This window comes from Penicillium lagena, assembly GCF_028827675.1.
Source record: "Penicillium lagena strain IBT 129212 chromosome Unknown utg000003l_segment0_segment0, whole genome shotgun sequence".
In the NCBI taxonomy this organism is placed as follows: Eukaryota; Fungi; Ascomycota; class Eurotiomycetes; order Eurotiales; family Aspergillaceae; genus Penicillium; species Penicillium lagena.
In genome coordinates this window covers 2,338,558-2,350,819 of record NW_026623224.1, presented here as the reverse complement: position 1 = coordinate 2,350,819, position 12,262 = coordinate 2,338,558, and the positions used below count along the sequence as shown (strand labels likewise).

The window sequence follows — 12,262 nt, the reverse complement described above, 5'->3', positions numbered from 1 at the left end:
TATACCATATCTTCATTCAACTACCCTGCATCTTACGCTGAGATAGGGTGAAGTTTCCTGAGAAGGCTTGCGAGGACCGGTACAACAAATCGTATGTGAAGGAATAGCAATACCGAGAACTTTACCCAACGTTTCCTATAGACGGGATCTAGTAGATATACAGAAAACAGAGGGAAGGCATTTGCCACGCTAGTAGCCGAGACACTCGCAAACGTTACACTTTTTATTTCTTAGAAGAGGATCTGTCTGGATAATTTCAGTCCCTATTGCCAACTGATTTCTTCATACCACGGCAGACGTCAAGCCAATAGTCAAAGACGGGCACATGGCCGATGCCCTTGTCTGCGTGCTATTCTTCAGACAAAAAGCAGCCGACTATACAACATCGAGCAGTTTCATTCGAGCAGTTTGGGAAAGACATCAAAGCAGGTTTGCTTGGAATGATAGTCGCCTTCGTTTTGCTTCTTTTTATAGCAGGCAATCATAATGGCATGGACGCCTTGACGGATCTCAAAGCCTTCCAAATGAAGACTATGGGTGCTTTTGATCGATACTGCTGCAGCCTTGTGCCTGGCCTCTATTCGAAATGATGCGGGCATACCAGCCCCTGGTCCTCAACAATAACGACATCTCGGAACAATGCCCCTTCAGAGACATTACGCCCGATGAGCATGCCAAGAGCTGGAAAGAAAGCACCGATCAGTGGAGCCTTTTGACCACTGCACTTACTACAGCTTCAGCCAACACATGGCGGGAAATTGCTTCTTCTTGCGCCCCGTCAGGCGGCCCTGGCATTGGAAGTCCAAGGGCAAGATATGGTGTTACGGATTAGAGTACGTGGATGAAAATTCTCAATGTCAACTTTTTCTCTTCTGTTTACATGAAGCACAATCTGTACATGTATCAAGGAGCGTGAAATGCAGCCGGAATTGAAGCAGTATGGGGAACATGATTCCAGCGAAGCAGCAGCGACCGTATTCGAACAAGTAACCATTGCCAATAAATGAATCCTTCGATATACATGCATTCATTACCTCGCCCGAAAACCCTGTGTCTGCGCCTCTCTGACAACACTTTTCATCTGCCGGCTAAGGCCCTTGGTTGAGAAGGCTGTGGGCAAAATCGCGCCTTGGTCGACAAGCTCCTGTGCCAGCAGGACATTCTCTCCACGCACTGCCTGCTCCAAGACTGTTCGTGATATTCCGCAACAGATCTCTTGATTTATTTCTGCTCCGCAATCGACTAAAGCAGCGAGCTTGCTCCGCCAACGGCCTTCATTCCGGAAGAATCGGCCAAAGTACCTCGCATGCATCATGAGCGGGGTTTCATTGCTTGGTGACTGAACATTGAAGTCGGCATAGCCTTTAAAAGCTAGAATTAATTCACCTCCACACGTGTCATTGTGGACGGCGTAATGTAGGCAGTTGAAGCCGTCCCTCTTCGATAGTTTGTTATAGGGTGCTTTGGCTTTCAGTAAAGCGGTGACGATGTCGGGGTATCCGAGCAATGCAGCCTCCATCAATGGAGTTAGACCTTCCGCTGAAAGCTTGTCGAGGGACGGCTTAGCCTCGAGTAAGGCACTGACCACGTCTGCATTACCTTGGTGGATGGCTAGCATCAGTGGGGTCTGCTGATTCGAGCTCGGCGATTCCACATCGAGATTACGTCTGTAATTCCGAAGAAGCTGTATGATCGAAGGATTTTGCTGGTTAATAGCATGGATCAAAGGCCGTTCGCCGTTATGAGTTGCTTCCACATCGACATCGCCTTGAAGACAGGTCTCAACTCGTTTAATATCACCGGATTCGATGAAAGTGACAAGAAAGCCTATGTCAAGAACTATGGGAGGCGAAGACGAAGACCTGGTAGTCAGTTCAGACACGCTTTCACTGCTTGGTGGTGTTAGTGGTGGGTGCGGAACTGCATAGTGAGAGCCTAGACTGGATGCCAGGTCTTGAAGTTTGCTGAGCTTGTCTTGCACTCGAGTCGCTGAAGGGCGTTTGTTAATATCAATCTCGAGCATTGAAAACAGCAAATCTCCGATTGCCACGAGGAAATCTCGGCGGTAGCAATTCGAGTATTTATCGGGCAGAGATCCGATCCACTCTTCCACGTGTGGGTTCAGAATTGGGGGATCCCCTCGGTAGAACCAGTCGTCATTGAAGCAACCACCATCTTTCGATCTGCCTCTTAAATCATCCAGGGTTTGAAGAACGTCGGGGCCAAATCCGAAAGCAAAAACACGACAGAGGATGCATCCGAGGGACCAAATATCGCTTTTTAAACCGATGGTACTGGTGGACTCGGGGCCTTGGTATGGCCCTCTATGGACTTCATTTGGTGGAGACACCATGAACCGAAGACCAGTCACACCTTCGATGCCTGTCATGGCGCCTGATACGGGCTGTGCACTTCGCGCAATGCCGAAATCAGAGATTTTCCAAACTCCAGTTCCAGGCGAGTGGGGGTCTTTGAAGACCAGAATATTTTTGGGTTTCAAATCCAAGTGGCAGACAGCTTGTTGCCGAGGTCTGTTGGTCTGAAGACCATTGTGAAGGAAGACAAGAGCGCCAGCCAATTCCTTGGCTTCGCAAATCAGGTCGTCCAAGCCGCACCTTGCGTCCATATCTTTATAACCTCCCGCGAGGAAGACTTCCAGATCCATTTGAGCCAAGGGTAGGAGAATATTGACCTCATGTCCAACAACGACTGTCGCAAGCTCTTGAACAATTCGCTCGTGGGTAGACCGGCTTTCGCGAATGAGGGCGAGTTTGTTGATCTCACGTTGGTAGCCTCCACGGACGAACCGTTTCCGTGCGACAGCAACATCATGCTGGGTATTGTATTAGCAGTCTATTAAAACATAACAAAGGGCACAGTCTCACCTGAGTGCGCGTTGGAGGAAAAATTGGGCCGGGAAATGAAAAACTGCCCAGCTGCAATCACCTCCCTCGTTACCACACCATATCAGCCTCTTCTCCTTGGTACATGACTGCACCTGACCTTCCGTCAATTCCACTGGATAGAAGATCCATCGGTAAATCAAGAAGGTCTCCGCCCAGTAGGGACCAAGGAATGACTCATGCTCGAGCTCATCCAAGGTAAACTTAGCAATATTTTCGTCTCGACGGTAGAGAGCGCGGGGGTTGTCGAAAAAGATCTCCCGAAACTTCCGCCATTTGTCCCAGTGGATATAAATAAGAATGGATATTATCCGCAATAGGGTCTCTCTGACGGTTTCGATTTGACCATCGTCCAATCCGAGGCGCAAGGCGTCCACAAAATCGTTCAGGCGCCTCCCAGTCCACACTTTCTGGAGGCGCAGGTAGGGAATGAAAGCGTTCGAAGCACCCCTATTGCAGATACCATCACTGAGATCTCTATGGATAGTTTCCCAAAAAACCTTCATTTGTCGACGAGATTTAATCAGACTGTCCAGGATATTTCGCGGGATACGAGGCCGTTCGGCGGTAGGCACGAGGGCGGCTGGAAGGTAGATGGTTTCGTGTTCCATGTAGCCACTTCTGGAGAGCTTGCCCATGGCTGGAGCTGTGAGGATAGCCCATAAGGGAGACGATGTGAGATGCACTTGGAGGAAATAGCGAGGTCAGAGACGCGAGCACGGACAAGTGGGTGTTTATGCCCAAGCAAAGCCACACTGCCTCTCTGTCATAACCACTGTCACCCCTCTCAACACAAGCCTCATTCGAACGTGCCCAATCACAACCTCGAGGGGAACGGCGCTCAAAGCGAGACTCGAAGGTCTAGAATGACCTGGGTTTTGAACCTGCCCTTCTCCAGCTGTTTGACTGCATCGTTTTTCGGTCCTGTTCCCAGGCAGTTCCATCTTCAGTGTTGGTGGCATTTCGTCATGGCGTTGTAGCTCTCAATCCTAGAGGCCGGGGCCCCAGACTAATGGCTTGACGCTCCCCGTATTTCTCCGAGGCCCTGCGGGTTACAGCAAGATTGATGGGTAGCGTTGTGCATCGTGGCTGTGCGTCCAACCTTGTCACGACTGTGCTTGGCATGGCCGTACTCGCTATCGGTGCGTAGAAGAGCCTTGCTAACCCTAAGCCCATACAGACGATGTGTACCTCAGGCAACAATCATTGGTGCCTGAGGTATCCACTTACTTAATGTCTTTTATCTTCGTCTCCAAACTCCTCCGTTCTCTGCACAGTTCATTCAACTTCTGAGCATGGCCTCCCTCCGGCTCCAAGGACTCCAATCACTCCTCCGGGGCCAATCGCGCCTCCTGCGCAACCCGCAACGTCGATGGGCGCAAGTTCACGATGTGCGCTTCCTCGCCTCACACCACGACCCCAATTATGTGCTTGATAAGTATCGATCCAAGCTGGAGCAGAAAGCAAAGCAGTAAGTGCCTCGAGCGTCGCATCACCCGTCCCATGAGTATGCTGCTTACAATAATCCTCTTCCTTGCAGAGAGGGTCACCAATCGATCGAGTCCCTGAAAGAAGCCTACAACGAGAAGATCCAAGACCTCCGCTACAAGGCCTCAACCGCTGTGACCCCAGAGACTGGCGCTCCGTCACCGAACAATGCCATTCCCGAAAGTCCTCCTCCCCGACCCAACCAATCCCCCACCGCGCAAGCCGCCCGCGCAGCAACCTCCAATAGCTCTAGCGGAGTCAAGCCGCTCAACTCATTCGTGAACGTGGAGAAGATCCGCGAATTGCCGCCAAAGGAGATCGAGGCGCTGTGGCGTCTGCGGCACGCGAACAACCCGACTTCCATCTGCGCCGTGATTCCACTAGAAACGTACCAGCGCATCGCCGAGGCAGCGCGCCATAATCCGCAATTCATCCTCCCGCTGCCGCGCCAGCAAACAGACCCCGAATCTCCAGACCAGCCGCAGCAAACCCCGGACGGCGCAACTGCCACCACCAACGCCGACATCCACTTTCTGCAGTGGGCATTCCACCCGCCAGCGGAGGACTCCTCCTCCGCGGGCCAGGGAGGATCCGGCACGGCCAACACCCACACCTCAACCGTGATCTTCACCGGCCTCGGCGCATACAAGATGCACGGCTCCTTCGCGCAGCCGCACACGACGATCACGCACCACTTGGATCTCGCCGATGACAAGGGTCTTGTCCTCATGCACGGCCAGGTCATGCCGGACTCCGGCGTCTCCACGACGGAGGCAACCTGGCTGGTTAGCTGCGTGCAGCGATTCTATGACTTTGACGGCCAGGCCAGCGGCCGGAAGGGCGAGCTGGTGCGCATGTTCACGCGCGGCGATGTCGAGAACTTCAAGGTTGAGGAGTTGATGGAGGAGACGGAGAGAGTCAACTAAACCATATCATGACCTGTACAATATATATAAATGGACGTTAGAAGACTGGCTCTACTGAATAAAGGTGATCTTGAAAAGTTCATTTTCCCACGTTCTGTCTTTGATGTAGATGGGCAACAATGATGCTGGTATCAACCCTTTACAACAACGTGGAATCCAAACGCGGCCATAAACTCTTCTAGGAGCAAGACGTCCAGCATAATGAGGGCCAAGCGAGTCAGGCACGGGCCGTTGATTGTCAAAAATGGTACAAGACAAGAAATGAAAAGAAAAATACATGCAAACGAACACCAGTACCCAAGAATCGAATGGCACCGGACTCCTTTCATAAAAACAAATCTCAGAAATAGCACAACTCAGCTCTCCTCCTCAAGCGTTAAGTCAGATGGGGTATCATAGTCGAATTCAGCCAGAGGGTGACCGAACCAACTGTCAAATCAATAGAACATGTTCCAGTTCAGTCGTAATCAGCCAGAACCTCTTCCGTGACGAAGGAATGGATGTGATCGAAATAGCCCGGCTCGGCAACAGTGTCGTTGTGACTGCCGTTAGGTAGAGTGCGGAAGACCTTGCTCGGGGATTTGCAAAGGGCAAAGAGCCCGGTCATGTGTGGTGGTCTGAAATTTGCGTTAGAATAGGCATTTATCCGAAGCCGAAGGTAATTTGCACTTACGGGACAATCTCGTCTTTCAGTCCACTTAGAAACAGAATCGGCACCTTGGTGATCTTCGGCAGTACGTCTTCACTTGCCCAAGTTTGATGGCATAAGCGCGCAACATAACGTGCCGGAGGCAACACCCTGCTTTGAATCAGCACACAGAAAGAAGAAACGACAGAAGGGAAAAACTCACGTCGCGATCAATTTCCGAATACACATGAACGTGTTCTCCAGAATCAGCCCCCCAATATCTCCCGCGTCCTGATTCGTAGCAACTAAATTAATAGCCACCGCACCACCCAAGCTCTGTCCATGCACAATAATCGTAGTGTCCTTCAACTCGGGGCGTTGCCGAATATAGTCAAGAGCTGTCTGCGCATCGATCTTCAAGCCCACCTCGTCAGGGGTGCCCGTGGACATCCCATAGCCGCGGTACTCGAGCAAGATCACATTGCAACGGAGGGTCTCCTGGAGAGCCTTGCCAATCGGCACGCGATGGCCGATATTACCCGCATTTCCGTGGAACATCAACACGGTGAGATTGCGGCTCTGGCGCGTCTTCGGCTGCCGCAGGAATATAGCATTGAGCGACTCCCCGTCCGGCGTAGGGATCTGCAGGTCTTCAAAGTCGGTGATGCCGAACATGCGAGGGCTTGGGACATTCGTGCGCGCATCGGCGGGGACGTTTCGGGGGTAGATCAGTTCGCTGGATACTCGGTCAATCGACCTATTTGGGGGGAGGTATCTGGAAGGTAAAAAACGTACTTCTGTTTGAAATAGAGCAGGCCACTGGCGACCACGGCCAGACCCGATGATGCGAGGACAGGCAGGCGGAGAAACTGCACTGCGCCGTTGGCCATGTTGCTGATACTCCAAGACGGAGGAGGTGGCGGGGAATCGGACATGATGGCTGGGAGGTGGTGAAAACCTGCGATGGATGTGGATGACTAGTGGCTCGCGGCCAAAGCCACGCGGGAGGGGAGATGGGAATGAAAGGCAGCAACAAACAGTGTCAAGAAAGAGAACGAGCAGACCGACCAAGTGGTTCAGGAGAAGGGGCTCATTCGCCAATCACAACTCCCAGCCATGCTCACCGCCTCTCCGGGGACGCGTTAGTGAGCTTCTGCCTTCAACACAGCTCCCGATAGCATCACACCTCTCCCCCTCGATCTCTTCTTCCTTCCCGCCATTTCCCTATAACCTCCATCAGCTGGTTCTCTTCGTGTTTTCTGCTTGTTTCTCAAAATGGTCGGCCACGGCACCACAGGGATGCTCGGTGAAGGCGAGTCAAGCTATCGTCATCGTCTGAGCAGGAGCTAATGCATCATCCTAGATGGCATCCACGTCGACATGAACCACCTCAAGACCGGGGAGGTCAAGTAAGCTGGCCCCGAAGCTGTCTTCGCTCTGGTAATTGCTAACTTGCGCCTTCTCCGACAGCCTAGGAACCTCGATGTGAGTGACCTGAAGCTCTTCGGTCTGCTATCTCAACACTAATCTTCACCAGCATGGCAATCAACTTCAAAGACGGCGTGATCTTGGGCGCAGATAGCCGAACAACCACTGGTGCTTACATTGCCAATCGAGTCACCGACAAGCTGACACAGGTGCACGACACCATCTGGTGCTGCCGGTCGGGCTCGGCAGCCGACACTCAAGCCGTGGCAGACATTGTCTCCTACCATCTGAACATGTATGGCGTCACCAACAACGAAGCCCCGACCACACAGGTGGCGGCGTCGCTGTTCCAGGAACTGTGCTATGAGAACAAGAACATGCTGAGGTCGGCTTTCTCCCCACTCAAACCCGACAGATCCCTGCTGGCGCTGAATGCTGACGGACACATAGTGCGGGCATCATCATTGCTGGATATGACCCGCGGCACGGAGGCCAGGTGTACTCGATCCCGCTAGGCGGCTCCCTTCACAAGCAGTCGTTTGCCATTGGCGGCTCTGGATCCACCTACATCTACGGCTATACGGACGCGCACTGGCGAGAGAATATGACGGAGCAAGAGGGCATTGACTTTGTGCGCAGCGCGCTGCAGGAGGCGATCAAGTGGGATGGCAGCTCTGGCGGTGTTATTCGGCTGGTGGTGCTCACCAAACGCGGCGCCGTCCGGCATCTGTACCTGCCGGATAACGGCTACACGGGGCCCGGGGCGACGAATTAATCTGTGTACGAATATCCAGAGGTCGATTAGGAATGAACAGGTTTCATGATCGAGCGAGCTTTTTTCGAACCAGTGTAGATTCTCTGTAGGGAAAACAGGGATCATTCATCCACGACCCACGTCGATTACATCATGGCGGTCCAGGGTGAGATGATATGTATGTACCCAAGTCCTGTCTGCCGTGAGGATACTGGGGAAAATCTAAGTGATGTGCTTCGGTATTTACCAACCGGGATAGTCGGCGAAAAGACGCCCGATCTATACGGCCCAGTAATGCGGGCTGGAATCATCGGGGTTGTGCGCTCATATTGCGCTGTCATTCGTCGAACCTTTGTATACACCGTCTTTTACTCGTTGGGATTGGACTCGTATAAATATCATAGAAAGAGTTTCAAGAATATCATAGGGGAACCAGTCCGCCTACATACTCCTCTCTTCGCAGTTGAAGCCCGAATGCCCCGAACGCTCCCGCTCCACTGCCTGACCTCACTACTGTGGCACCGATTCCTGTTCCTTCTCTCCTTCTCCCACTCTCTCTCCCTCTCTCTTCTCTCTTCATCTCTCACCTCTTCCCTCTTTCTCCCATTCCATTTCTTTCTTGTTTTCTGTCTCTCTTCCCTGCCCTCCTTCCTGCAATGGACCCGATCGGCGCTTGCTAATCGCCTCTCCCTGGTTCTGGTCTAGCCACCGGATCGCTGGCTCTTCGTCATCGAGTGTATCGTTCCCCTCCCCTCCTTTCCCTCCCCTCTTCCAACCTCCCTTCATCGTCGCATTCTCTCTCTCTTTCTTCTCTCCTGTCCCTAATTCTCTGCTCTGTCTCTGCGCTCTTCATCTTCCAATGCCGTGTTGCGCCCGACTGACCCACTCCAGCCCTGGCTGCGCCGAACCTAGAACAGCTAACTAGCGCTCGATCGGCTTGACATGGGCTCCGTTATCGTCAACCACGTGCCGTCGGAGTATATCGACAGCCATTACAAGATGGTGGGAGGCACGGCCAACCCCTCGGATTCCATCTATCGCCATTCGCCGCACTCATCGCAGACGCCGCTGCAGACTGCCCGCTCCAGTTCCGCCTCGTCTAACACCACCCCCACCTCGATCACCGCCCCGCCGTCAACGTCCACTGTGGGTTCTGGTCGACTGCCTGCGCAGTCGCAGAATGATTTGCCGGCCTACATTAGTCAACAGACCCCTCCCGACGCTCTCGCGCGACCTACATCAAACACCCCGACCTCGTCCCATCCACCCATCTCATCCATGACCTCGACTCAGTCCGGCCATGCTTACCCTTCACATACCTCCTCTTCAACGTACGCCGCACAGCCTCAGAGCGGCAGCCACGCGACCAGCATGGCAGATCCTATGAATACCGAACCTGATGGCGAGGTGCAACCGTCACCTGTGTCACCGCGTTTACGGCCGATGCGGTCACTCGCGGGCTCCGCGGCCAATTCTCCGTCGAGTCGCATCAGAGTGCGCAGTCTTTCACATATCCAAAGCCTTGCTAGCGATGAGTTCCTGGCGCAAGCTCCTCGATCTCAGGTCTCGGGAGAAACATCGCAGGACCGGCAGTTTGAGATCAGCTCCATGCCGGTTACGGACATCATCGAAATGGTCGCAGGCCTTCTCACCAAGATCACCACGGCCAACGATGTGCACCATGAACGTGTCCATCGCCATATTCCTCCACCAGATGGGACCAGCAGCCTCAGTCCCCAGGCCACGAGCGTGCTCGCGTTCCATGGCAAGAATGTCCCCAGCATCACCATCCTCAGTTACCTTACCCGCATCCACAAATATTGCCCAACCACATACGAAGTATTCCTGAGCTTGCTGGTCTACTTTGACCGCATGACCGAGCTTGTCAATCGCGGAAAGCTCAAATTGATCCAACGTGATTGGGAACCTACTACCCACGCTGATTCTCCCTCCGATACCGTCCAGGCGTTGGAGAGTGCGGCTGCTCGCCAGACACAGCCATCTGCGATGGTGACACCACCCTCGTCGACGGGTATGGCGGCCTCAGACCCCAACAGTCCGTCCATATCGCCTGCCCTCTATCCCCAAGGGGAGGACGAGAACCTTTCCCATTTCTTTGTGGTCGATAGTTTTAATATTCACCGACTGGTCATCGCGGGCGTGACCTGTGCCAGTAAATTTTTCTCCGATGTGTTTTATACCAATTCCCGATATGCAAAGGTTCGTGTTTTTCAGACCCGGTTTACGGATCCCAAAACTGACTTCTGGACAGGTCGGCGGCCTTCCGCTGGTGGAGCTCAATCATCTCGAACTCCAGTTCCTCCTGCTGAACGACTTCCGCCTCGCGATCCCCGTCGAGGAGCTTGAAGCTTACGGCACGATGCTTGTGGAGTTTTACGCACGTGAGGTTGTTACACAACAACAGCAACAACAACGACCCATGGACTCCTCGACGGCCTCGACGACAACGACGACCGATTCCTCAGATGCAATGTACATGCGATCCTCCGACAAGCCACCACGCAGCCGTCCGGGTGTCGGCCAGACTCCCACTCCGCCCTAGCTCCCCATCCCTCTTGGCATTCTGTGCAGTCATGCGGAATTCTCTAGTTTTGGTGATTCATTCGCGCATAGTCTCTTGTTGTTTCGATGCGATGTGATCATGAGCGCCCCTCCTCTCTGCTGTGTATCCTTTCTGGTTTGGTTTGTTGTTTTCTGTCTGTCTTTTTGTCTGTCTCTATCTGTTGTCGGCGTCAACATACCCTCTCTGCAGCTGCACTTCAACTGTTTCTGTCTGTTTGGAAACCCGTGCCGATTCGCGCATTTTCACGTTCATGACCTTGTATAGACTTTAGTTTTCTTTCTTTTCGGTTGCCACTCGAACCCGTGCCGAATTGTTTTTCATGCTATTCACCCTGGGTTGCACCTTTATACATCAAGAATTGTCGTGTTTATTAGTTGCTGTCCGAGGAGGTTCTTACATGGACAGGCAAGGTCTGGCGTTCCGTGGCGGCGCGCTAGCTCTCATGACAAACATTCATTATTTATGGCTATCCCGACCTTTTTAGTTGGCCTTTCCCGCATTCTGCATACTTATACTGTGTGCTCTGTTAGAGAATTTAGCTTAGCGTGGTGTGGCCTTGCTGTTGTCCAGAGGACAAGCAGACAACCACGATAAACACGCCTTCCTTGAGCATCGACTGATCACGGAATATTGGCCCCGTAAATTTTTGAATTTAGACTTGGTAAGAATCAGAATAAGAATTAGAAATATGAGACGTTACATGCTTTAATGTGGTAATAATCCATATTTACAGTCGGTCCTGTCGAGATATATATTTCCAGTGGATCAACACTGACATCGGGGCTACCATACATATCTCTCAGAGCCTTGCTTAGGTTACTTAGTGAGCGGCTGACCCCGTGATCTCAATTTCAATCGCTATCCGAGGCAGCAGGGCTATCATCACTAATACCTGGAGAAGGCCTTAAATTGTCTGTCTCAAGAACTGATGGGATTCTGCTAACAGAGGAGACCTCCCAATGCGATCGCTATCTCTATTCCTTTCCCCAAGAACGAGCAAGATTGACCAAAGGAGTAATAAACAATGACGCGATTGAATTACCCAAGTAACATGTGCTTGCCGGCATAAAGGTTAACACACATCGATCTTGAAGTTCTCCCAGGAGACCGGAGATGGTCACTATAAGCCATGTGCATGTTCCTCCCTCGCTGGATCGAGATCGTCACTGCATTCCTCAAAGCTCTTTTGTATATTTGTTTATTTTTGCTTGCATTATGCAATCCATCAGACTACATGCAATTCGAAATCTTTTCTTAAAATTAAGAGGATCCTATACTTGTTAGTGCATCAGTCTTGGTGAGAACCATATTGTTCAATTGTCCAAATAACAAGAATGAGCTCATGGCTAGTCTAAAGGGAGAGTAGCGCCTTGGAAGGGCTATATATCATGATTCAACGTTGTATTAACGAATAAGCCAAGGATCAGAAGAATGCATTGCCTGCCCCGTTGGGTAGATTAGGAAAAGCTAATCATGTAGCAAGGGTAGCAAGGAGAGAAGATCTGCCTTAGTACATACATACCAATAACCAATGTCGAGTGAACCTCGGTC

At 52.0% G+C, this 12,262-nt stretch overlaps 6 protein-coding genes across 6 annotated transcripts; 4 read left to right on the top strand and 2 right to left on the bottom strand.

The window, feature by feature from the left end:
• Positions 1-586: 586 nt before the first annotated feature.
• N7510_006126 (uncharacterized protein) lies at positions 587-832 on the top strand (the record flags this gene model as incomplete). The annotated part of the gene is made up of 1 exon (XM_056978052.1): positions 587-832. The coding sequence occupies one exon, from the start codon at positions 587-589 to the stop codon at positions 830-832; it is 246 nt and encodes an 81-aa protein (XP_056834084.1).
• Positions 833-1,030: 198 nt separating this feature from the next.
• On the bottom strand, positions 1,031-3,541 carry N7510_006125 (ankyrin repeat and protein kinase domain-containing protein; the record flags this gene model as incomplete). Its single annotated transcript, XM_056978051.1, has 2 exons — positions 1,031-2,833; positions 2,930-3,541. 2 exons carry the CDS (start codon positions 3,539-3,541, stop codon positions 1,031-1,033), a joined length of 2,415 nt encoding a protein of 804 aa, XP_056834083.1.
• Positions 3,542-4,198: 657 nt separating this feature from the next.
• Positions 4,199-5,317, top strand: N7510_006124 (ATP11 family protein; the record flags this gene model as incomplete). Its single annotated transcript, XM_056978050.1, has 2 exons — positions 4,199-4,374; positions 4,444-5,317. 2 exons carry the CDS (start codon positions 4,199-4,201, stop codon positions 5,315-5,317), a joined length of 1,050 nt encoding a protein of 349 aa, XP_056834082.1.
• Positions 5,318-5,774: 457 nt separating this feature from the next.
• Positions 5,775-6,880, bottom strand: N7510_006123 (alpha/beta hydrolase; the record flags this gene model as incomplete). Its single annotated transcript, XM_056978049.1, has 4 exons — positions 5,775-5,934; positions 5,991-6,116; positions 6,169-6,681; positions 6,741-6,880. 4 exons carry the CDS (start codon positions 6,878-6,880, stop codon positions 5,775-5,777), a joined length of 939 nt encoding a protein of 312 aa, XP_056834081.1.
• A 340-nt stretch (positions 6,881-7,220) lies between these two features.
• On the top strand, positions 7,221-8,148 carry pre3 (proteasome core particle subunit beta 1; the record flags this gene model as incomplete). Its single annotated transcript, XM_056978048.1, has 3 exons — positions 7,221-7,278; positions 7,446-7,758; positions 7,824-8,148. The coding sequence occupies 3 exons, from the start codon at positions 7,221-7,223 to the stop codon at positions 8,146-8,148; spliced, it is 696 nt and encodes a 231-aa protein (XP_056834080.1).
• A 921-nt stretch (positions 8,149-9,069) lies between these two features.
• On the top strand, positions 9,070-10,690 carry N7510_006121 (putative cyclin-dependent protein kinase complex component; the record flags this gene model as incomplete). The annotated part of the gene is made up of 2 exons (XM_056978047.1): positions 9,070-10,347; positions 10,400-10,690. 2 exons carry the CDS (start codon positions 9,070-9,072, stop codon positions 10,688-10,690), a joined length of 1,569 nt encoding a protein of 522 aa, XP_056834079.1.
• Between the last annotated feature and the right edge of the window lie 1,572 nt (positions 10,691-12,262).